The 26,543-nt window shown below is 39.2% G+C and overlaps 3 protein-coding genes and 1 non-coding gene across 17 annotated transcripts in view; 3 read left to right on the forward strand and 1 right to left on the reverse strand.

The window, feature by feature from the left end:
• The window catches only part of KIF1B (kinesin family member 1B), a 148,347-nt gene that overhangs the window by 120,923 nt on the left and 881 nt on the right, over nt 1–26,543 (reverse strand). For all 14 annotated transcript variants that reach the window (XM_004272374.4, XM_049712536.1, XM_033432913.2 and 11 more), the window contains exon 2: nt 12,052–12,232. In XM_004272374.4, the coding sequence (XP_004272422.1) occupies nt 12,052–12,157 (106 nt within the window). In that variant the 5' untranslated portion in view covers nt 12,158–12,232. The remainder of the gene's footprint in view (nt 1–12,051; nt 12,233–26,543) is intronic.
• CLSTN1 (calsyntenin 1) overlaps nt 1–26,543 on the forward strand; it is a 523,112-nt gene that overhangs the window by 110,308 nt on the left and 386,261 nt on the right. The gene's annotated exons all lie outside the window — the stretch shown is intronic.
• LOC117202399 (U6 spliceosomal RNA) lies at nt 10,551–10,652 on the forward strand. Its single transcript, XR_004484738.1, has one exon. It is a non-coding gene; the product is annotated as a U6 spliceosomal RNA (small nuclear RNA).
• Nucleotides 19,125–19,508, forward strand: LOC117202351 (small nuclear ribonucleoprotein G-like). Its single transcript, XM_033432915.2, has one exon. The coding sequence runs from the start codon at nt 19,174–19,176 to the stop codon at nt 19,360–19,362; it is 189 nt and encodes a 62-aa protein (XP_033288806.1). The 5' UTR covers nt 19,125–19,173; the 3' UTR covers nt 19,363–19,508.

Raw genomic sequence — 26,543 nt, forward strand, 5'->3', positions numbered from 1 at the left:
AAACCCACACACCTATGGTCAATTAATCTTCGACAGAGGAGGCAAGAATATACAATGGAGAAAAGACAGTCTCTTCGGCAAGTGGTGCTGGGAAAGCCGGACAGCCGCATGTAAATCAATGAAGTTAGAACATACGCGCACACCATACACAAAAATAAACTCAAAAATGTTTAAAGACTTAAATATAAGATAGGACACCATAAAACTCCTAGAAGAGATCATAGGCAAAACATTCTCTGACATAAATCATAGCAATGTTTCCTTAGGTCAGTCTCCCAAGGCAATAGAAACAAAAGCAAAAATAAACAAATGGGACCTAATCAAGCTTAAAAGCTTTTGCACAGCAAAGGAAACCATAAACAAAACGAAAAGACAACCTATAGACTGGGAGAAAATATTTGCAAACGATGCAACCGACAAGGGATTAATTTCCAAAATATACAAATAGCTCATACAACTCAATAACAAAAAAACAAACAACCCAATCCAAAAATGGGCAGAAGACCTAAATAGACATTTCTCCAAAGACATACAGATGGCCAAAAGGCACATGAAAAGATGTTCAATATCACTATTAGAGAAATGCAACTCAAAACTATAATGAGGTATCACCTCACACCAGTCAGATCATCCATCATTAAAAAGTCTACAAATAGTAAATGCTGGAGAGGGTGTGGAGAAAAGGGAACCGTCGTACATCGTTGGTGGGAATGTAAATTGGTACAGCCACTGTGGAAAACAGTATGGAAGTTCCTTTGAAAACTAAAAATATAGTTGCCATATGATCTAGCAATCCCACTCCTGGGCATTATCTGGAGAAAACTCTAATTCAGAAAGATACATGCATCCCTATGTTCATAGCAGCCCTATTTACAACAGCCAAGACATGGAAGCAACCTAAGTGTCCATCAACAGATGAATGGATAAAAGATGTGGTATGTATATACACACACACACACACACACACAATGGAATGCTACTCAGCCATAAAAAAAAAAAGAAATAATGCCATTTGCTGCAACATGGATGGACCTAGAGATATCATTCTAAGTGAAGCCAGAAAGAGAAAGACAAATACCATATGATATCACTTATATGTGGAATCTAAAATACGACACAAATGTACTTATTTACAAAACAGACTCACAGACATGGCAAACAAACTTATGGTTACCAAAGTGGAAAAGGTGTGGGGGAGGGATAAATGAGGAGTTTGGGATTGGCAGATACAAAAAAAAGAATGAGGGCTCTGGAGCCAGACAGCACCAGTTCATTTTCTAGTTCTCTCAATCCTAGATGTGTGACCCCAGGCAAGTTAGCCAGTATTTATGCCCTCATCTGTGAAATGGGGAAAATAAGAGTATCTGCCATAGGACTGTTGTGAGGATTACATGAGTTAAAGTCTGTAAGCGTCTAATTGTGGCTGGCATAGCTTAAGTGTTTATTATTGTTGTCTTGTCGTTACCTACTAATCGCAGTGGTTTTCCCCCAACTAAAAGGCAATTTAAAAAGTAAAAGCTGATTTTGTTTTCCCCTTCACCCATTTTGCCTTCTCAATTTTATTCACAGTTACAAAAGGAACTCTAGTATCAGACCAGAACAATGTCACAGGGAAACAGCAATTGTAGTTAAATCATTTCCTCTTTACGTAGCTTCTGCTAATTCTGGCAGTACAGTTTTCTGTTCTGCCAAAACAAAAGAGGCTTCCCAGACATTCCCCACCTTTCCTGGCCCTGCCCCTCAGTTATTTAGATACCTCTCCTAATACCTTCATAATGGTCATCACACTGCTTTGATTACTTATCTCTAAGATGAAACTAAAAACACTCTGAGCCCCTGGTGGCCTCCCAGCCTATTTTTGCTGAGTTAACAAAAATCTAATTTCCCACATATGCCCTCAAAAACCTAATTTCATACTTCTTATTCTTACCACCTATATGAACAAAGCACTCATCCCTAAACAGTACAACCAAGAACAGTTTTTAGCCCACTAGAAATGTTTGTTCATAAAATAAGCACGTTGTTGATATACTACAAAAAATTAAGTCTGTGAACACCAACTTCGCCTACTATAAAATCGGCACGAGTAGCCCCTTTCGCTGTCTCTCTAACCACACTCCAGACTTTGTGAGCTCCCACTGCAAGTGCTTCACACTTCACTGGGCAACTACCAAAAGCTATCAGCACTGTGTTGTTGGCACAGACTTTCAAAAATGAACTCCAAAACAACCCTTGAGAATTGCAAAGAAGGCATTTAAAACAAACAAACAAACAAACAAAACTGGGCATGGTTGCTTTCCCCTTTGAAAAAAGCAACAAATGTACATATAAAGGCCACATGAAGTACAGTCTGGATTTAATCAAGGCAACCTCAAAAGACTAAAACAGTAAGATGCAAAGCAGCAGGTTTCCTACAAGATTTTTTTCAGTCTTCTCTCTTGGCCGTTTCAGAATCCAGATGTGAAAACAACTTATTTAGGTAATTGAAGAAGTTTGAATTATACACTATAATAAAAAGCAGTTCCAAACACACAATACCAAAGGCCCCCTCCTTTAGTGACAGGTTCAACTGTTTCTGCCTATACATTTATATTCCCATTGAAAATAATGATTTAGGTACCAAAACTAACCACAAAAAACAATTTCACAAATAACTTTCAAATACCATCCTACGCGGACACCCAATTCCATTTGATCCTCACAACAACCTAGGAATAGAGAGCTGGGTAGGCATTAGCAACATCTCCATTTAATAAATGGAGAGGCTAAGGCTCAAGTATTTGATAACAGAGGATGAGCTAAATAATGTATGATTCATAACTACAATACAGCCACTAAAATCATGTTCCTGAAGACTACTTTAGACTTGGGAATATTTACCCACTGCATTACTAAGGGAAAGACCAAGGAGGCTACAGAGGTTTGGCAAAGGGAGAAGGGAGGTCCCTGCACAGACTTCAGCTTTTGTTCTGAGTGAAACGGGAACCATCTGAGAGTTTAGAGCAAAAAAGTAATCTGACTTCCATTCTAAAAGGATGGAGAACAGATTACTAGAGGGCAAGGGCTGAAGCAAGGAGACTTGTAAGGAGGCTACTGTAGGTGGTGGCAGTAAAGGAGGTGGAAAGTAAGATTCTGGGTATACTCTAAGGCAGAGCCTACAGGGCTTTATGATGGATAGAGGATAAGAGAGAGAGTCAAGGATGTTTTACGATTTTTGTCCTGAGCAACTACAAAGGTAGAGTTGCCTTTAACTGAGTTGAGGGAGAATGCAGGGGAGCAAGAATTCAAGAGGATATATCAGATATTCAGTTTTGGACATTCCAAGTTTAAGATGTTTATTTAGACAAGCAGGTAAGAGGTGCCAGATAGACGGCTGCATAAACTGCCTTCTAAAAACAATTCCTGGGACTTCCCTGGTGGTCCAGTGGCTAAAATTCCGTGCTCCCAATGCAGGGGGCCCGGGTTTGATCCCTGGTCAGGGAACCAGATCCCGCATGCCGCAACTAAGACCCGGTGCAGCCAAATAAATAATTTTTTTAATAAATAGGTAAAAAATAAAAACAATTCCTTCCCCACTTGTGAGGGGCTTACTTTTTTTTTTTTTTTGCAGTACGCGGGTCTCTCACTGTTGTGGCCTCTCCCGTTGCGGAGCACAGGCTCCGGACGCGCAGGCTCAGCGGCCATGGCTCACGGGCCCAGCCTCTCCGCGGCATGTGGGATCTTCCTGAACCAGGGCACGAACCCGTGTCCCCTGCATCGGCAGGCAGACTTTCAACCACTGCGCCACCAGGGAAGCCCAGAGGGTTTACATTCTTTACAGCAGTCCTAAGAAGTGGTTTTAAGGCTCAAGTGTCTGATAATGGGTGATGAGCTAAATAAATTATGGTTCATAAATCCAACAGAATACTATATAATCATTAAAATCATGATCTTGAAGAATACTTTAAAAAATGTGCTCAGGGGGCTTCCCTGGTGGCACAGTGGTTGAGAGTCCGCCTGCCGATGCAGGGGACACGGGTTCGTGCCCCGGTCCAGGAAGATCCCACATGCCGCGGAGCGGCTGGGCCCGCGAGCCATGGCCGCTGAGCCTGTGCGTCCGGAGCCTGTGCTCTGCAACGGGAGAGGCCACAACAGTGAGAGGCCTGCATACCGCAAAAAAAAAAAAAAAAAATGTGCTCAATAAGTTAATGGTAAATGAATTTATCTCATCTAGAAGAGGGTGCAATCTAATGCCCTTCTTTAAGACCATAAACTTTATCCCAGTAGAAGAAAAACGTAAGAAACAGAGAGGGATACATTCCAGAATGTCAGCTTAGTTAAGGTGCCATATGAGAAGTCATTAAATACCAAGGAAAATTGTGAGAAGGCCACTGACAGTGCAAGATCTGGACCTTCCCTTTATCAACCCATTCCAAAGTCATTCTAAAGGACAAAATTGGTTTCAATCAATTCCAACTGAGTAAACATAGTATCATTTCAGGGGCACCTTTATTTCCCCACCCCAGCACACATACACAGACCCCTCTCATTGCTATAGCTTCAAGTCCTGATTACAGGAAAAGTGTTTTGTGTCAAAATTTTTTAAAAGTTTAATGCCACGGGTACCCAAGCTGATTTCAATATATTTTACTGAACTCTTCTTCCTGTGCTGTAAAAGCCTCTTCACCTTCTTGTTGCTTATCTTCCTACATTCCAGTGACTAAATGAGTGTCATTTAACCAAGGTGGACATGTAAGCATTCCTCTCTTTGGAAAAAGAAGTCAAAAAGTGGTTCGAGGGCTTCCCTGGTGGCGCAGTCGTTGAGAGTCTGCCTGCCGATGCAGGGGACGCGGGTTCGTGCCCCGGTCCGGGAAGATCCTACATGCCGCGGAGCAGCTGGGCCCGTGAGCCATGGCCACTGAACCTGCGCGTCCGGAGCCTGTGCTCTGCGACGGGAGAGGCCACAACAGTGAGAGGCCCACATAACGCAAAAAAAAAAAAAAAAAGTGGTTCGAAGGTTTCAGAAAGAGGGGACAGGAGGCAAATTTCGTGGACTTGTGCTTATCATATGGTATGCCCTGGTCACTGGTCTAAATAGGCCTGGGTGCACAGCATCTCAATTTGCAAGATTAAGACTGTTTTTTCCCTTTGCTTTTATGCTTTTTTAATTAAATGTTTAGTAGATATACTTATAAAATATATGTAGAGTTTAAACAGCAACAATAAACAAAACCCCAGGTACCCACCAGCGCATTACAGAACATGACTCTCACCTCTGTAGCTCCACTGTATGACCCTCCCAGATTTCTTTGCCCACCATCTCTCCACTGAGGCCTGCAGAATTTCTTCATAGTTTTACCCTATGTCTTTTTATGGAGTAAAGAATACAGAGAACAGTTTTGTATGTTCTTAAATTTATATAAATAAAATACATCAACTGCTTTTCCAACTTGCTTATATAGCTACAGTTTATGATTTCCGTGTGTGTGTGTGTGTGTGTGTGTGTACGCAGTAATTCCTCTCTTCTTTGCTATGTACTATTATGTAAATATACCATGATTTATTTATCCATTCCCCTGCTGATGGATACTGGGGGTTATTTCCAGTTTTGGACTCTAAGAAAAATAGTGCTGTTAGGAGTTTAAATGCCAAAACATTCAGCAGTTTTAGTGACTCTCAGTGAAATTCATGACATTGGTAGAGGTTACTGAGAGATGAATGACTTGGGCATGAGTGAGATATACAGTTCACCAAATGAATCTTAACGAAGGGTAGGTAAAAAACAAAACAAAAAACTGCACACTGCATCTCTATGGTTAGAGCACATGGTGTCGAGGTGAAGAAGTAGTAGCTGAAAAGCTGTCCTTATCCTACTCCTCCAGCCACACTGTGAAGCACTTTGGGTGTTGTATTATGGAGTTTACACCTTAGTCTGACCTAATCATGTCCTGGCTTATCCTGAAAAGACTTAAGCAGATATTTTCATGCTAGGCTAGTGCTTCTTAAACCTTTTTGGGGACAGAGCTCTCTTTAAAACGTGCTGAAGCCGGGACTACCCTGGTGGCACAGTGGTTAAGAATCCACCTGCCAATGCAGGGGACACGGGTTCGAGCCCTGGTTCGGGAAGATCCCACATGCCGCGGAGCAACTAAGCCCGTGTGCCACAACTACTGAGCCTGTGCTCTAGAGCCCACGAGCCAAAACTGCTCAAGCCCTTGAGGCTAGAGCCAATGCCCCGTAACGAGAGAAGCCACCGCAATGAGAAGCCCGCGCACCGCAACCAAGACTGGCCCCCGCTCACCACAACTAGAGAAAGCCCGCACACAGCAACGAAGACCCAACACAGCCAAAATTAAAAAAATTTTAAATGTACTGAAGCCAAGACATGGAAGCAACCTAAATGTCCATCAACAGACGGATGGATAAAGAATATGAAAAAGAATATATATGTAACACAACACTGTAAATCAACTACACTTCAATAAAAAATATATGTATGAATTTTAAAAATCATATTGAATGTGATTACCGTCTCCCTAGGAATATGCATGAAACATATTTTGCATATAATTTCAAAGGGCTCCCATATTGATAGACACTCAGAAGTCTAACCATAGACGCCAGTAAAAGAAACTCAGACTACAATGCAAGTGCGAATTAGGTAACACTAAAGAGAGAAGAAAACTAAAGACTAACAAGAAAAGACGGGAATACATAATTACACAGATGCTAACCACTTAACCTAATTGGAACAACAACAATAAAAATCCATCAAAATGCAGCAGTAGGCTGCAGTAAAGAGGTAAAAATGGAGGTAACTTTTCTTGCCCTCTTATTTTCCAGAATGTTCACAAAGATAGTTTATATGCATTTACATTTATTTTCATGTAGCTATATTAATTTATGCTAGAAAAAACATACAGATTTATAAGAATTCCTTTCAAAAGTCTTCCTTTCCAAACTCCATTTTGTCCCTGTGTTCCCCCATCCCAAATTTTCATTAATGGACATGAAGTCATTCTTTGTACCAGCTGTGATGTGCAGCATTTGGTTTAGAAATGCACAAGTGCGAATGAAAGAGCCTTTTAAAATATACAATGTAAGCAATTAGCAGAAAAAACAACAACAACAGGATTTCTTTTATCCCACTTAATACCTGGGCATAGGGAAAAAAAAAAAGATCCTAAACTAAGGAAGATTAATAAAAATATGAAGGAGACTTACCAAAGGATTAGAGACTGATTCCTATGGTTAAAGACAAAGCAAAAGATCACAATTTAATCACCAGAAGGAATGTGTGAGAACTTACTGTTTTTCAGAGGGGAATTTATGCAGTTTCAAAGTCTCCAGATTTACACACATAACGTAACCATAAATGTGAGCAGAGCATTAATTTTGTCCCATTTTCCTTTTTTAAAGTAATTAGACAATAAAAAATGCTTCCAAAGTGGGAGAAACTTGGAATATAATGGGATATTATTAAACAAAGCTATTTGTATGCACTCTGGTCTCCCAAATCTCAAGACAGTAACATTTGTCTGTGCCATAGAAAACACTCCCTCTGAGACCAGAAAGTGCTTGAATAAAACTGCCACTACTCAGTTTTCAAATCTAGCACATTCCCTAAAGTACTCTTCACCACCCTCTTCTACTTTTTCATGAGACCTTATGGCAGGAACATTCCATTGCATTCCGTCTGCAATCAGCCATAATCCCTGTGAGCAGAGTCCAGGCCAGCTTGCCAGCATAGCAGTCTTTTAATGCAGCTAACACATGTGGCTACAGAAAATTCATTTCAGTTTTTCCAACAATTCTAGGTTCAAAATCCATGCTCTATCCCAATCTTAAGCCCAATTTTTTAAAAACAAGCCATTAATACTTTCTAAACATAACAAGTTGGCTCACTTAAAATCTCTCAAAAGTTATTTGGATTACATATTAGTCAAATTACTAAAAAACTGCCGTATAAAATTGTAAACAGAAATAGAAAACAGCAGAAAACTGAAAACGCCAAAATTCTAGAGGAAAAAGTCTCCGATACAATTAGCTAATTAGCTTTCCAAAAACAAACACCTTTCAAAGAAACCAAAATTACCCCAAACTTTCTGAACCATGACAAAGCATTCAGCTAGAAAACTAACACTACTTTTTCTAAGGCTGATTCATCTAATGAGGACTTCTGTTTCAGGAGGCTAATATTATTTTAAAAGTCACAAATTTCTCCTGGTGAATGTTTAAGCGAAGAGGCAATGTGTTATAGCCAGATGAGGCTAGGAGTACCAATCTAGATATAACACTTATAAGTCCTAATAAGCTACAATTCTGAAACTTTCCCCAAACATATGGGATGTTTAGTTTAATCCTCAAGGTCAAGTTGAAATACCCTCCGATCATCTATGAATTTTACATGTGCCCTTTGCCAAACTCACATCTGCACTTTTTTAAAACCCTTTTTTATGGCAAGTATCACTTTGATCATTTTTACTTTATATTGAGGTTATTTTGGTATGTCTTGTCTCCCCTACCACAAACTTTAACTCCTTAAGGGCAGGGTCCTAAGGTACATGCAACTCTGTGATCCCTAGAGACTCACATTACAGCAGACTCTCAAAAGAGGAAGAAAAAGACATAGGGCAAGACAGAGCAGAGCCACTCAGCCTGCTGTCTAGAAAGGCTGTAGACAAAATATGATGGAAAAATCATTGGTAGTTCAGCACTGTGCTTAAGGTGGTCCACAGACTGGTTTTCGTAGTACTAGTACAATAAGCCCAGGCCTAGTCTAACCATATTAATTACTTCTAATAAAAACCAGGCATCTCTTCATTAATATTTCCTCAAAAGACATAAATATTTTCAGTAATTCTGGAGAGATCTTTGGGGAAAATAAACAAGAATGAGTAAATAGAACTTAGCATCCTCCCAAACTCCAAAATTTATGGCCCTATCCTTAGAAAATGTTCAACTAGGAATCTTATTTTCTTCTTCAGTTTGCTGTCTACTACAAGTGAAGACATCTGAAATCCTTCATTCAGAATGAATATCACATTTGGATAATTTTACTTTTTTCCCCTAACCTGACATTATTTTCTATACAATCAAAATAATAAGGTCAGAAAGAGAGCCACATATCTTAGATACAATGAGGTCTAACATTTTTTTTTATTAGCCATCAATAATCTCAGTGAGCTCTTAATCCAGATGATCAAACACTAGCAGTCAGAAAATTAAGCAGACCCAGATCCATTTCACATAACTATCCAGAACTATAGAAAATCTTAATTTTGCTACACACTCTAATAGTTTTATTCTCCTGAATAGTCAATAGATTAGTTTTTTTTATATTGGTTTAGTACTTAGCATACCATTATACATATAGTAGATACTTGTTAATAAAATCCTATTAACTTATATGGATATTCTCTCATGTTAAAATCTCAAAAAGAAAAAAAAAACATCTTTTACAAGATATAAACATGAATAGTTTTACTCAGGTGTTTAAAATATACAATGCAGGGGACTTCCCTGGTGGCACAGTGGTTAGGACTCTGCGCTCCCAATGTGGGGTACCCGGGTTCGATGCCAGGTCAGGGAACTAGATCCCACATGCATGCCGCAACTAAGAGTTCGCATGCCACAACTAAGGAGCCAGAGAGCCGCAACTAAGGAGCCAGTGAGCCACAACTAAGGAGCCCACCTGCCACAACTAAGGAACCAGCGAGCTGCAACTAAGGAGCCTGCCTGCCACAACTAAGACCTGGTGCAACCAAATAAATTAATTAATTTAAAAAAAATAAAATATACAATGCAGTCAAGACTGTAAAATAAGTTACTATTATACCTTACCACTAATTAAAAGGAAAAAAACTACCTTAGAAAAAGATAATCCTGTTTAAACTATCTCTTGAAGGAAATCTAACACACGTTACTTCTAGGGAGAGGAACTGGTTGACTACGTGATGGGGTGACAGGAATGTTTGTACTGTACACTCTTTGTACATTTTGGATTTCATACCCTCTGAATGTTTTACCTATTCACAAAAATAAATCAAAACTGGGGTGAAATTAACGTAATGCTATTTGACCTTGACAATGAATATAAACTTATAACCCATTTAAGATGTGGGCATTCTAAAATGATCTGTCATCAAGAAAAAATGTTAATATTATTTTTTGTACTAATAAACATTTTCCATTTATTTTTATTATATGATAAAGTGATTTTTGCATTCGTGGATATGGCCTTTTAATACTCACTTTCTCCTTAAAAGTTTTTAGTTTAAGATTTCCAACCCTATAAAGAAAGTAGCAACACCCCAACCATTAATGAAAATCCATCTCCATGACACTGGGGATTCCTGGATAGTTCAACATGCAAAACAGAGAAAAGTATTTCTTTCTGGAATCAATTCTGGCTCCCGATCCAGGATTTCCTAACGTCCGCACTTTAAAAGAACTTGTGATACACACCATCATATTTAGAGGCAACACCAGCAGTCAAAAATGCCTCCATACTAAGTTATAGTTAAATGCATTTTTCAGGAAGAAACAAGGGGCTCAATAATCAGGTTAGTGTGCTCACTTCAGCAGCACCTATACTAAAACTGGAACGATACAGAGAAGCTTAGCAAGGCCCCATGCAAGTTTTTAGTTATACTGTGTAAAACTTAATTCTTAAAATGAAACACAAATGATAACATAGCTTGAATGAGTGACATTTAGGAATATAAACATTTGTTAGAGAACAATACTGAATTTTGCATCTCTTTTTACAATTATTCATAGGATATATAATTCATAGAATCACTGGCACAACTGACAAAGAAATGTAAAGCACAAACAGTGGTACAGCAGTTTAGACTCCTACTTTTGAATCTTTTTTTAAAAAATAAAATGTTGTGAGTCCTATTTAGCAAGTTCAGAAAAGTATGTAAGCAACAGAAGGTTCAAAGTTGTATATGAGGAATCTATATCAAAAAATAAACGGCGAACTCACAGTAACAGAGAATGATAGCTGAGGAGTGGGGGAAAAAAGGAGATTCTGATCAAAGGGTACAAACTTTCAGTTATAAGATAAGTTCTGGAGACCTAATGTGCAGCATGGTGACTATGGTTAATAATGATGTACTGTCTATGTAAAATTTGCTGAGAGAGTAGATCTCAAGTGTTCTTACCACAAAATAAAAGGTAACTATGAGACATGATGGATATATTAGATTTTGCTAATCATTTCACAATGTATAAACATATCAAAGCACCACACTGTAGACCTTAAATATATATAGTTTTATTTCCCACTGGGAGAATCCTCTACACAAAACACTGGCCCGCAAATAGATGACATCAGCATGTTTCCTCAACAACTCAACATTAACTTGTATCTATCTGAAAGAACAACAATTCGGCTTCATCACAAAGTTATAGGTTTTAAAACAGTAGAACCTACATCTATTTTAAGTAATAGTTTGCCTACAGATCCATATCAAGTAACTAATTCAAGTACCAAAAACCCCTTCAATTTTGAAGGGGCTTCAAATGAGCTTCAGTCATTTTTCACCTAAGCAACTATATAGGGAAACAAGCTAGGAAGCAATGACTGAAAATTTTTAGTAATAACTTACAAGTTTACTATCTGTTTTAGCTATATCTGTTGTTCAACTCAAAGAACCATTGTAAGGAAGCAGAGTAAGTGTGAAGACCATCTTGGCAAGCTCAAGTGCTTTTAAAATCAAGAAAGCAAAGTAATCTCGGAGGCTCAACAGGTATATTTCACAGCATCATTTACTAAAAATCACTGCTTACACCTTTACTATCCTTAAGATTTCAACTTAATAACACTAACTAAATTCGTTCAGTTCTCTAGGGACTTCTCAATTGTAGAGAAGAAAATAAATAGTCCATATTTAAATATGCTACAGCAAATATCACAGGGGAAAAACATTCAATGGATCATTCAGAACAGCAAAGTTCAAAGTGTTAATAGCCAAATGTTCATTTATTCTGATCACAGCAAGCAGGAAAAGGGGGAAGGATAGGAAAATGAGACAGAGTTGATAGAACACAACATGAACTCACTGGTTGAGTTGCCCTGCATCTGAATGATGCACTTGGATTCTTTGCTGGTCTCTCGAGAATTGAAGGGCCGCACACGGACAGCCACCTTCACTGAGGCTCCCGACATTCTGATGGTCTTGTTATATATATGCAGTCCAGAAATAAAGAATCAAATCTTCTTATGAAATTATGTTCAAGTTTCCTTTAAAAAAGAAAAAATGATTCATACAAGATAGTCAGAATTAAAGAAAGCATGGGCTAACTTGAGCATACGAGCCATTATCTTAGTACTATTTGTTTCCATTTCTAAAAACCTCATCCCTTTTCTTCCCTATAAATCTTATATTCTCAACCGTAAATTATCAGATAGAAAATAAAGACTGTAATTTGTTTTCCTGTTCCATTATCTCTTTACCATGCCTAAAAAGTCCCTAGACTTAATAATAAAAAATTTAACTGCAAAGTAACAAACGTCTTCCTTGCTCTCTGTTTTTCTGGATCAGTCTTCAATAATATATGAAAAAAACCCAAAATGTTTATTTGTTAAAGAGGGTTCCTTACACAAGTAACTTGCCATCTGCAAAACAACTTATTACTTGTCTTTAAAGAAATGCACTGAACTTTTTATATCTTAATTTCAGTTTGAAACATCCAGTTACATGATGTATATTTAAACAGCAAAAGGACAAAGATAAGCTCTAGCTAGCTTCTTTAACTATAGATATCCTGGGATTCCTTTAACTCCTATGAACCCTTTCATATGTATCTCATTTGGCCCTTACAACCATCCTGTACAATAAGCAGAGGTTTCAGAAGACCCAAGTTCTATCCTCTGACTCACGGCAGAATCAAATCACTATATTTCACTTTTGAATGAAGCCACAGGGAAAAATGTGAACATTTTTTAGAGGAATAGTTTCCCTCCCAACAGAACAAAACGAACACTATTCTGTGAAAATAACCCACATAAGTAATTTCCACAAGAAACAACAGATCTCAATCTGTACTCTATCTGTTATATAAACATCTTCAAGAAGAACTGAACAAAAGAAAAAACTAAGAAAGAAAAATACTTATGGGTCCAATTACCAGGGAACTCCAACAGAACTTAAACCTGTCCAATTTTTTTCCACATAATTAAGTAAAGGTTAGGAATGCTAACCTCCAGCTGAACAACTACTAATTCTTTCCACAGGAAAAGGCAAAAATAAATACTCTATCTTATTTTCTAACAGCACTATCACTATTTGAAATGCTTGTTTTTTGGACCATGTCTATTGTCTGTCTCTCACACCACCACCAGAATGCTCAGAGACCTTGTTTGCCAGCACTTAAAACAGTATCTGATGAAAGAGCTCACTACATGTTTGCTGAAGGACTGAGTTAATGAATTATATTTCCCAATTGTGAGAATTATCTGTTCAAGTCCTCTACCTGGTTTACTGACTTTTTTAATTTGTGTTTCAAATGATTACAGTATTTATTGATATTAATCTTTTTATATTTGCTGCAATGTTTTTTCCAGTCTGTTTCACATTTTATTTTACAATAAACAGATGGTTCTTTTTTTAATACATCAAACATTTATTTTAATCACATTTATTAAATGAAAGCTTAGAGTTATTAACCCTTCCAGTCGATACAGCATGACCTATAGTCAATAGTTGAATACTTTGCCAAAAGAGAATGAATGAAGCATTTGCAAAAAGCAAGACACACAACACATTTCAACCCCCCCGAGTCCACTTTAATATACAGCCATCATCTCAACACTCAGTATGTCCCATTATCTTCTCCCCGAAACGAGCAACCTCTGCCAATCTTCCCATTTCTATCTGGACCCATACCATAAATCTTAGAGTCATCTTTGCTTCCTTCTCTTTGAATCCTTTCGTTAGTGCTAACATTATTAATGAAATACCATATGAAAACTTTTAAAACATAAATTTCCATTCTTCTATCCCCTCCTTCCTCTCATTTCCATTGCCCTAACCTTAATCCATGTCCTTACTACCTCATGCCTAGGGCACTTGCAATAAAGAAACTAATCTTTGAGCTTTTAGATTTAATCCAATAGTCCTTAAATGGGGGGAGAGGAGCAGGATTTGCACAAAACAATCACACAGGGGTCTTTTGAAAAGCAAATGAGCCTAGCCACCCCCCTTTTGAGATAGGGCCCAGGTATGGGTTGTTTTGTTTTATTCATTTTCTAAAGATTATGTTGTAAACCTCCAGCTGAGAACTCTACTCAACTGCTTAACCCTACTGCAATATTAACCCTTCTAAAGCATGACTTTCTTTTTTTTTAAAGACTACATCTTTTTTTTTTTTTTTTTTTTACTTATTTATTTTGGCCGCGCCACGCGGCATGTAGGATCCTAGTTCCCAAACCAGGGATTGAACCCGCGCCGCCTACATTGGAAGTGCGGAGTCTTATAAATCACTGGACCACCAGGGAAGCCCCCTAAAGCATGACTTTCAATTTCACTTCCAAACCCAAGAACCTTTTCTTACTCCCCAGCACTTACAAGATCAGTCAAGGTACTCTGTATTCTAGTCAAGCTCCTTTACTATTCCACACACATTCTTTCACACCTTCTAACAATTTCCCCCCTACAACAGATCTATGAATCTTCATTTTCTCCTCTACTTGATGGCCCAGCTCCAGTCTTAACTCTTCCAAATGACTACCCAAACATTCCAGGAATCACTGGTATTTCCTACAGCACTTACAGTCCCAAACACATTGTGAGAACACTGTTATCACTTTACACGACTATATTCTAGCTTGTATGTTCTTTAATAGCTTCCCAAAGTGAATATCCTATTCCTTCAAAAATCTCTTTGAACTTGGGTTCCTTGAAAAAGTGGCTAATTCCAAGTCTGGGCAAGAAATTTCAAGATGATTCTGGGACATCTTAGTATGACCACAAGCAAGAAATCAAAGACTAATATGGGGTCATGGCAAAAAGACACAAGTGCCAACTTAAAGGAGCTCCCACTGGACAAAGATGGGATAATTGGAGCATAAAAATACATACATACATACAAACACACTGCATATGGACTGAAAAACATTAAATATATAAATTCATGAGTTCATAACGATACTTTCAAAAACCTCATTATTCTGAAAACTGGCAAATAAAACAAAAGAACAGAGCATGCGTACAGTCTGTGTATCCTGTATAAACTATATTCCAGGACAGTCAAATAGACAACGAGGACAAGCTCTTCTTTACAGAAAAAGTCTGACTAATAAATGCAGAAGAAATGACAGAATTAGAATGTCACCAATTCCCAACCCTACTAACATAAAGGTTCTCTGCATCATCACTATCTACTAAAAAAGCCTTAAACGAAAGGTTGGTTGATAAGGGAACATTATATTGTATGATTTAGGCTGACAAAATCTGAACCAAATGATCATCAATCTTAACATCACTAAAAGTGGGGCACGTAGGTGGCCTATGCCTCCTGATGTGCTGCAGTAGGAAACACACGGCACCAGCTAGTAAATATTATCCCACTCCCCTTAAAAAAAAAAAAAAACTGATAGAATCAAGCCTCAGTTTATAGGACATATAGGGAGCAAAGAAACAATTTAAATGATACCTAGAAGATACAATCAGCCAAACCCAGAATACAGAAAAATCTACAGTTCAAGTCACCCAGTTTCTTCAATTAAATAGCATGATTTGGGGGAGAGGGGTGGTAATAAAAGAGACTTAAATGTTGACAATTAATGAATATTGTAGATATGTAAATTTTAAAAAAAGAAAACTTTCTTCTTTTGTGTTCTATTCGGGGCCTACCAAAATGTTCAATGCTGCTAACTAACTTACAAACCGACAACAAAGGCTGAAACCTCCTTGCTAAGCTTTAGATTATAAAGTACTATTTAGATATAAAGTACTAGGAGCCGAAATACCAACCTCTTTACTATTTAAAGTCCCCCACACATATACTTTTCAATAGTTGTTTCACTCTTCTACCCAGCTAGCCTCCTGGCATACCATTCAACCTAACACACCCAAAGCCCAAACATCTCTCCACCTCCCCCAGCTCTTCCACCTCTTTTCTATTTCTTTTAATGTTCTCACCATTTTCCTGTTCCCACACAGGCCAAAAAGCTTGTTTCCTCTATCCATCTAATCAACTGCCAAATTACATGGCTTCCACCTATAAAAATCTCTCTCCATTTCTACCACTGCCATACCATCCCTTTTACACCTTCAATACATCTCACCCAAGACCGTTAATCATCTTAACCACTTTTTCTCTTTCTTCCTCCTACCCCAACCATACTACACAATACTGCCATTTTCATATATTCCATCCATACTATGCAATGCTGCCAGATTCACACTCCTAACGCACAGGTCTCTTCATATCACTGTCCAGTTTCTCTACTGTCTACCAAGCAATGACTGAACTCCTCACCAGTGGCTCTCAATGTGTTCTGTAACATAAACCACCTATTTTTGTGTGTGTGTGTGGTACGCGGGCCTCTCAGTGTTGTGGCCTCTCCCGTTGCGGAGCACAGGCTCCGAACGCGCAGGCTCTGGACGCACAGGCTCAGCGGCCATGGCCCATGGGCCCAGCCGCCCCGCGGCATGCGGGATCCTCCTGGTCCGGGGAACGAACCCGTGTCCCCTGCATCGGCAGACGGACTCTCAACCACTGCACCACCAGGGAAGCCCAAACCACCTATTTTTACAAGCCCACAAAACACTGCCTTCCATCCACTTTCCTTAACAACCACCCACCAGAGGGTTTCCTGAAAGCATCTCGTGTTTTTCTGTCCCTGTGCCTTTGCTCCAATGCTCCTTCTACCTACCCTTCCTCCTCTCCTGTTCTTCTCAAAATCCAACTTTTCTTCCAGGACCTTCTCATATGCTACTCATTTCTAAAGCTTTCATAGATTCTCCCCACCTTGCAAACCAAATGCAAATCCTTCTCCATTTAATACTTCTCAACTCATTGACCTTACCTAGGGCAAAATGAGTTATTTGTTTTTCTTTTTTTTAAAAATAAATTTATTTATTTTATTTATTTTGTTTTTGGCTGTGTTGGGTCTTCATTGCTGCGCGTGGCATTTCTCTAATTGTGGTGAGTGGGGGCTACTCTTCTTTGTGGTGCATGGCCTTATTGCGGTGGCTTCTCTTGTTGCGGAGCACGGGCTCTAGGCACGTGGGCTTCAGTAGTTGCAGCACGCAGGCTCAGTAGTTGTGGCTCACAGACTCTAGAGCGCAGGCTCAGTAGTTGTGGCACACGGGCTTAGCTGCTCAGTGGCATGTGGGATCTTCCCGGACCAGGGCTCGAACCCGTGTCCCCTGCATTGGCAGGCAGATTCTTAACCACTACGCTACCAAGGGAGCCCTGTTTTCCTTATCTCTGCTGTAAATTTTAAGTTCCTTGAGGACAAGACAGAATTTTAGTCACGCTTTTAGTCATTCTTCTTTGTAAGTGATAGGTATATTTTTAAATTACTTTCCCAAAACAACCTGAACCTAAGTACATTTTTTTTTTCTGATTTAACTGTCCTGTGGTAAAACTGCAACCATCTTCACAAGTGAGTTAAAATTTTATACAGTAACAAGAAACTACAGTTAAGTGGACTACAGAAAGTGTTACTTTGTTACTTCCCTAAAACTACAAAGAGTATCTCTTTTATAATGGATGTCCATCAAAGAATTACAGTTTCAAAACTCCCTGATCTTTTTAAAAAATTACCAATTATATAAATCCGAAATCAAGTTTAAATTCCAGTGAGAAACAATAATTACAGAATATTTTTAAGAAGTTATAGGAAAACAATAAAAATTATAATACATCTTCCAAGTTTCATAGAGCCAAAGGCAGGTAGGAAAGGTAACCATGCATACTCTAAATCACCTACACAGCCTCAGTTCTAGGCTGTTCCTCTGACCAGTTTTCCTTCCTTATGACACGATTAGAAGCATTAGGAAAATGGAATGGAGCAAAAATTCCAGAAGCCTTCACTAACAGTAAAGGGATAATAAAACCTTCAGATCTAATTCACTTGAATTTTTCTAAATTTTTGCACAGTTGCTTAACTTTGACCTTGTGCAATTCTCTCTTGCCCTCAGAGGCACTCTGGATTATTAGGAGCCTAAGGAGAAGACTAAACGACTTCTCAGCAAAGTGAAAAAACAAGAATGAAATAATCTTAGATTTTTGGTTGGTTGGGTTTTGTAATATCCCTTTTTTATAGAAAACAGCCAGGGTTATATTCCTAAAACAGAGGTCAATGCATGTCATTCCCTCTCCTTAAAAGCATTCAGTTGGTTTCCATGGCCTCAGAACACAACCTAAAAATTCATGAGCCTCCACAATCCAACCTCCTTCCCCAGTCTGTTTTCACTGCCCAACTTTAAGCCTTCTCCACCAAGCACCTCTTACTACACCAAGCATGTGATGCTTGGAAGCTCACTCTCCCTTCTAACCTATTACAAGTCCATATCTTTTCTTTTTTTTTTTGCGGTACGTGGGCCTCTCACTGTTGTGGCCTCTCCCATTGCGGAGCACAGGCTCCGGACGCGCAGGCTCAGCGGCCATGGCTCACGGGCCCAGCCGCTCCACGGCATGTGGGATCTTCCCGGACCGGGGCACGAACCCGTGTCCCCTGCATCGGCAGGCGGACTCTCAACCACTGCGCCACCAGGGAAGCCCCTACAAGTCCGTATCTTTTGAGGACAAGGTCAACTGTCACCATGAAGCAGGAAGCATTAAGTCATACGTTCCTTAACATCCCCCTTTCTAAGCTAAAAGTCATACCTTCTTTCTCTTTGCTCCCTAAAAATGTTGTGTTGATTCCTCATTTTTCTACTTATTTCATTCTGCCCTACGTTGCAGTCAGTAGTTTACTTAACTCTCATACATTGATACTTTATTCAGTACATGTCTGTCACAACTGAAAACATAATTTAACCAAGAAATTCAGTCTTTTAAATTCAACATTCACACAATTTGCTATATCCCCGCAAATTTACAATATCAACAAGCAGTCTATTTAAAAGATAATCTTTTCTAGTGAATTACATTTTAAAGAATGAATTAGGGGTGAGGGACAACTCGAATTCCGTTTGGAGGCATCTTTGAGCTCGTCAAGTAGACATCATGAGCAAAGCTCACACTCCAGACTTGAAGAAATTTATGGACAAGAAGTTATCATTGAAATTAAATGGTGGCAGACATGTCCAAGAAATACTGAGGGGATTTGATCCCTTTATGAATCTTGCGATAGATGAATGTGTGGAGATGGCAACTAGTAGGCAACAGAACAATATTGGAATGGTGGTAATATGAGAAAACAGCATCATCATGTTAGAAGCCTTGGAACGAGTATAAACAATGGCTGTCTTCACCAGAGAAATCAACTGCTTCCACATGTCCCCTCTCCACATTTTACTATGATGAAAATTGGATCGTGTACATTTTCTTACTGAACTTTTTTGTTAAATTTCTGTAATAGTCAAAAAAAAAAAAAAAAAAAAAAGAATGAATTAGGGAATTCCTGGCAGTCCAGTGGTTAGGACTCGGTGCTTTCACTGCCGAGGGCCCAGGTTCAATCCTTGGTCAGGGAACTAAGATCCCACAAACCTTGCAGCATAACCAAAAAAAAAAAAAAGAATGAATTATAAGAAAGAATAAATGTATACTCCAAAATAAATATCTGTAGCTAATGAGCCCGTTTTGAGAGGGTGTGAAAATTTCCTTGTTATTATTAAAGTTTTGCATCTCTTGGCCTAATACTCTCCTTGAGGACCAAGCAGGCTTTAGGATCCAATATTCTGTGTCACTCACCATGCCTATACTGACAAAATGGCCCCCAAAATGTGAGAATTCATTTTTGTGTGTGTATGAATTTTGTGTGTGTATGTATGTCTATTCTTGGTCTTTGACTCTGTGGATAAAAATCAGCCATGAGCCAAGCTGTGAAAGCTCAAAAGGGATCACATGTTAGAAAAACCTCTTTCTGCATTCTAACCCAATGCCAAGAATCAGACTGCACAGGAAGTTTCCTGACAGATCAGATTTTCAATCTCAAATGAGATTACACTAGCTCAGTCAGGCTCCCCAACTGTTTTAACCACTATAGAAAATAACCTGAAACAATTTTTAGATTTATTAGACACATGTCTTCCTGTCACTGCAATTAAGAAATCAAGAACCTTCCTTTTTACTGGTGACATGCTTTTATTCTCAAAAACGAAGAAGTACATCCAGAAACAACAGCTCCTATGGCCTAAGGCTTAAAATAAACCACTCTAAAGTTTTTCATTGTTTTCTTATCTTTCACTGTTTGGATGGTTAATACTAAGCTCTGTCTAGTAAGTCAATTCATTTTACTATTTGAAGCCACATCCTATAATTTTCTTTTAGCAGATCCACTGGGAGCTCTGCCACCCAAAACCCAATATTCCACTGAAGCTCTTCTATTGTCAAAGTGGATGACAACAGCTACTCCTGGAATTGTCCAGGTTAAAATGAACTCAGCTCGGCTATGATGTAGAAATGGAAGTTTCAGTCAGAGCTTAATTCAAATTTGGTATGAGGCAAGGTTCTTTCTGAAATCTGCCTGTGACCGCACCTACCTGCCTGGTAGGTAGCTCACTAGCTGGGCAAGAACACAGGTCAGACTTTTCCATGTGTCAACAATGTGTCAATCTTGCCACATGATAAACCAGTACCCAAAGCTTAATAGGTATGTTTTCATTGAGATGACAACACAATACAAGTATTCCAGGTTCTCACCAGGGTTATTAAATAATGAGTTTTCTGCTGGGATACTCAGACTTATCTTTACATAAAGTTATATACGTGAACCACGTTAGTCATATCCTTCATAGAAAAGACTTAAGTTATATTTTAATGTTGTATTCTCAGTGCGGAAAGCAGGTGGATTACTTTTTTAAATAGGTCTTTGAAGAACATTTCTTCCTTTTACTTAAAGACCTGCTGAAAACACTTAGTACATATATCTTTCTATCAGGGTGTCTATAACACTTTTCTCTTAGAATTTCTTTAGAATTCATTACCAGAAAAATAGTTCCTCTTGACAAATCATTAGCTTTCTTTTACCAGAATGAAAAGTGTATAATTTCTCTTTCCCTTTTTATCTTGACTTTCAAAAGTTTCAAAACTAAGTTACAATAACCACACTATACAAACTTACACATATACAAATTGTTGTAATTTGTATATTTACTTTTTCCTCCTGTCACATACATTTTTGTTTCTTCTCCATGTTTAACAGCCTCACCGTATATATAGTATTGTGGTAAGCTGCTCAAAACCTTTTTAAAAGCAGTAAGTGATATAAATTATAACTATATAAAACTTTCCTGTAATAGCCTAATCTGCTATTTATTTTAACACTGAAAATACATTATGTAGTCAAAATTCTAGTTCTTAAAAACAAAGTAAGCCTTTAAAAGTTATACAAAAATTTGTGTTGAATGAATGATAGCCACATGAATGGCCAGAAAAGCACGAGGCCCAGGAGACTGCAACCAGCCCCACAAAACAGAAGCAGACAAAGGAGGGAGTGAAGTGAGCAACAATTTCAATACAGCACAGGCGTGAAGCGTGCCCCCCCAACCCCCCCCCCCGCATCAGCAACAAAGGCTGGAAACCAGAGCATGAGCAGTGTTGGTGAAGTGGGGGGATCACTGCAGCTAGTCTGTGGTGGGCTGAGGAGTAATTAGGAGGCAAGGAATTGGAAATGCAAGTATCCTCACTGTTTCCAGAAGCTGGCTGTGAGGACAGGAGAGACAGCCAGGAGGGAACAGGGATGAAGCAGGAATTTTTCTCCTCCCACCCCATTGTATTAATACGAAAGACTTGGATGTTTCTATCCTTTATTCAGCAGCTACTTATGAGGTGCCTACAATGTAACAGGCAGTTCCAGGAGTCTGGGATAAATCAGTGAACAAAACAGATAAACATCCTTGCCATGGAGGAGTTTTCCTTCTAGTAGGGGAGAGGGGACATTAAAATAATAACAAGTTATTACACAGAATATTCGGTGATTATAAGCGTTATGAAGGAGGAAAAGTACAACAAAGTCGGGGGGCTCAGGAGTGTGGTTGGAAGGGGTGCCATGCAGGTGCCATAAATGAGGTCAAAATAGGCCTGTTGAGGTAGTGAGGTTTAAGCAAAGACCTGAAGAGGTAAAGGAATTAGCCAAGCAGATTTCAGGGAAAGAGTGTTCCAAGCGGAAGAATCAGAGCAAAGGCCCTATTGTGGGACTGCGCCTTCTGTGTTCAAGGAACTGTGTGTGGGGAAACAGCGAAAGAGGGAAAGAAAAGTAGCCAATACAGCAAGTCCCCAGAGATTAGAAAAGGCAGTGATATACAAAACAAGCCAAGGGGTTAGCTGAAGTCAGACAGAGTAACCTTTCCCTTGAGACTGGAGGAAAGAGGGTAAGAAAGAAGGCAGAATGTGAGCGTTTGGCGTGGGGTGGGGGACAGCAGAGCCAAGGACCTCACTATGGAGAGCGAGGGTAGTCTGAATTGTTTTCTAATTATGGTAGGAAGGAAGGCCTCAGAAGTTTTCAGTATTTTCTCAGAAAAGATGCCTGCTTGGTACATGATTATGTGATGAAGCAAATGAGGCTGTGTTCTGGCTCCTGCAGAATTATTTCATGCTAATACAGCAGGCAAGATTGTCGAAGCAGGTACTGCTGTGGTTGGTATTCAGAGTTGCTGTATCCAAGGAATGTATTTTCTCAGAAAAATAACATAAAATCAGGACTTGCTTTTAACTTCAGAGAAGAGACAATTAGATCAAACCTATCAATTCATTCAATGTCAGAAGGCTATAAAGATTTATGGGCACAGGGAGATCAGCTCAGGGCTTTGTGACCACTTAGAGGGGTGGGGTAGGGAGGGTGGGAGGGAGACGCAAGAGGGAGGAGATATGGGGATATATGTATACGTATAGCTGATTCACTTTGTTATACAGCAGAAACTAACACAACATTGTAAAGCAATTATACTCCAATAAAGATGTTTAAAAAAAAAAAAAGAAGGCAGAGAAGTTTGTAAGCAAAGGAAGGGGAAGTGGGGGAATTCACGCCTTTTCTTTCCTATGAGGCTATAGGTAAGGTTTATGCCAAGTATGGGGCAGTGAGGAGGCCTAACTAAAACGGTCAAGATTTTTGAAAAGCCAGTGTGGAGAACGGGTGAGGGAACCGAGCAGAAATGCTTTGACAGACACCAAAGACAGACTCAGGGGAAACCTAAAACTACACATCAACTGTGGTACCCATCCCCAGCACTGTGTGAGGTTTCTCCATGACACAGAGGAAAAAGGGAGGCTACCGATGATAGGAATGATGCAAGGCTGGCATCGGCACGGTGGGTCTTGCAGAACAATACAGAAGAATTAAAAACAAGTGCTAGTAAGAAAATGGCTGAGACAATGCACCCAGAAATCACAGTGGAGAAAAGGAAGACAAAGAAGTAAAATCTGAAAAGGGCCAATGGACCAAAGACTTGAGGTGGGAGAACACACAGCAAGAGACTACTAAAGTGAGAGCTGTAAATTATCATAATTGAAGGTCTGAAGGTGATGACATGTTAGAAGATATGGTCACAATACTGAATTACTGGAACAGAATGAAGCCAACGTTTGCTTGAGCTGAAGTCAAGGAATTTTAAAGTTAAGAGTAGTTATAAAGGAAGATCAGCATAGTGGTCACTTACTACTTCTAGTGACCCTGGGGAAGTCATTTAGCCTCTGTTTCAGTTTCTTCATCTGTAAAATGGGGATAACTGTATCTATTTTATATGGTTGTTATAAAGATTAAGTTAGTGAGTAAATATAAAGTGGTTAGAAAAGAGCCTGGCACATAGAAAGAGCTCAATATGAGTAAGCTATTTTATTATTGTTGTGGTTGTTTATACAGTCACGGACGTCTGCCAGGATGATGTCAGAAATTCGGATGGAAGGGAGAAGTAAGCCAAGTCGTCAAACAGAGCAATGGTAGGTGAAGGTGTTGCTGAATGATACACTTTGGCGTAAAAAATGTGATATCATATGTAAAAAAATTCTAAAATCTATCAGACATTTACAATCTTGTGACTTAAAACATATATACAAACCACTACAAAACAATAACAAAAGTACCAATCGAGTATTAGATAGTTAAGTATTATATGGCAATACACAGAGGGAAGAGGCTCTGACTGAAAATCATTGAAACCACCATGGCAAGGGCAGCAATACACTAAACTGTACTACAACAGAAAGGAGTTGGAGTTAACTTGATCTTACCATATCCATAGGCACATGGTAAAGTGAAACTTCCTTGAGAGTAAAGAACTAAATCTCTACACACACTCTTAATTAACTGGTAATGAATGTCGTAGAAGTGAGCATAAACGAATTACTGGGCCATTAATCGAAAAGTCCAACTCAGAAGTCCAAAGAACCCTTGGCAGGTTTTTGCTATTACAGTCACATCTGTTTCATTTATCTTCTACTGATGAGCTGCACGAAAAAAATGTTCTAAATATGTATTTATTCACACTCTTTTATGAACTCCAGAAATTCACCAGTATCTGTACCAACAAGGCCATCTTTTAAAGAGAACTACATGAAGTAGATATGCTATACCTTTCCCTTCAGAGCCTTGTGAAATTACGTCACATCAGTGTACAAGACCAAAGGGATATGCTTACTCCTGGAAAAGACCTGCTGTGATCAGCAGCCTGGGAAGGGGGTTTACAAACAAGGCAGGGGCACTTTGTTGTCCTTTACTTTGTACCCAGGACAAGACCAAAGCAGGATGTGAGCTAGAAAGCTTTGGCCTTGGAGAGACTCTGTTGGCACTCTTCTTGGCAGTTTATTCCCTGCACATATTCAAAGTGGGAAAGAGAAAAGAGAGAAAAAAGGAAAACTGCATTCATATCTGGTCTTGAAAAGGAAAGTTTGCTTGGAAGCTGTACTTAATTGGATAAACTTTGGAAAAACATTCATCAGAGCAGAGCTGCACAGACTCACAAAATCTTGCCTCCAAATCAGACTCACAATCAGGTCTGATTTTACCAAATGCTGAAATTATGTTTAACCACAATTCTTCAGATCTTTTCTACTAATAAAGTCAATGTCAAAATTCAAATCTTAGAAATATTCCTTAATTGGGGCATGGAATTTAAAAACAGACATTCTGTATTTCTCGCATGTTAACACAATGCAAAAACCACTAATTTCTGTTGAAGCCATGTTTGATTCAACCAAGTTTTAAAAGGAAAACTTAATGATAAAATAAAAAATAAAGTGTTAAGACTTTTCTTAGAAACCTTATCTGAAAATGTTTAAGCAGTTCAACTTTAGTTACAGGAATTTATTCATTAAGAAATGGAGTTTGAACGAAAGCGAAGGGCACAAAGAAGGCGGGCATGCCATTCTCCAGGACTTTTCCACATCTAGGATGTAGGAAAAGACAGATTTATAGGCTCACACTGAACTCTTATTGATCATATCCAGATCTTTTTTACAACGCCAACATGTGTGCAATCTTCATATTCCATCCTTAACCTGTACATTACCAATTTCACTTGTCTCATAATCCAACAGCTATACCAAGTTAATTAGGGAGCATCACCTCGCTTCTTAGAGAACACAAGATTTTATTATGACTAAGCTAAGTTGACAAAATGCCAGCCTTTATATAAAATATCCACCATGATATCACCTCTTAAGAGCTATTCAAATCCAATCACCATACTTTCATGGGGCTCAGACAGACCCATCTAAGACACAAAACATGTTCAGTATCAGCAGAACAGCTGCCTAGAACAGTAAGAGATATGTGAGCAAGGGATCTGTTGACAATCTAATTTCAGCTACCTCGAGATTCCACAAAGATGACAACCTGCGGCCTCAGAAATACTGCTGCAAGCTTCTACCATCATCAGAATATTCCAGTTTACTTCACCTCTGCATCTCAGCTACTCTGAACATCTATCCACCCGACACAACATACTAATTCCAGGCCTCCATCCTGATAAACTGGCCTTAGCAATCCTCAGAGCTGCCTCTGTACAAGTCAGGCATCGTCATCCCTTCTGTGTCCATAGCACTGGTCATAGAAGACGAACACAGAAACCCATCATTTCACCCCAACAAGAATGGAATCTTGAAGGCACTCTGCCCTGGAACCTCAATTAGCAATTCACCAAGGAGAAAAAGTGATTTTGGAGTTCCATTCTGGTTTTAGGGCCCGGAATGTTTTGTGTGGCACGAACAATGACTGGCTCGCTGGAGCAACCTCCCAACCCCCCCAGTTTGGCTGTGGTGCGGCCCGTCACCCTGAAAGATGCCAGGGCTGTCACTCGGTGCCTTCCAGCAACCGGACCTGGCTCCTAAAGGATTCGTCAGATCATCCTCCCAATATGGCTGCTAGAGTAATCCCGGGCTGCCTATCGCCGAGACCACACCAGCCTCCCCACGGCTGGCCAGCATCCAACAAGCCCCCT

The sequence above is a fragment of the Orcinus orca genome, chromosome 1 (genome assembly GCF_937001465.1).
Source record: "Orcinus orca chromosome 1, mOrcOrc1.1, whole genome shotgun sequence".
Lineage (NCBI taxonomy): Eukaryota > Metazoa > Chordata > Mammalia > Artiodactyla > Delphinidae > Orcinus > Orcinus orca.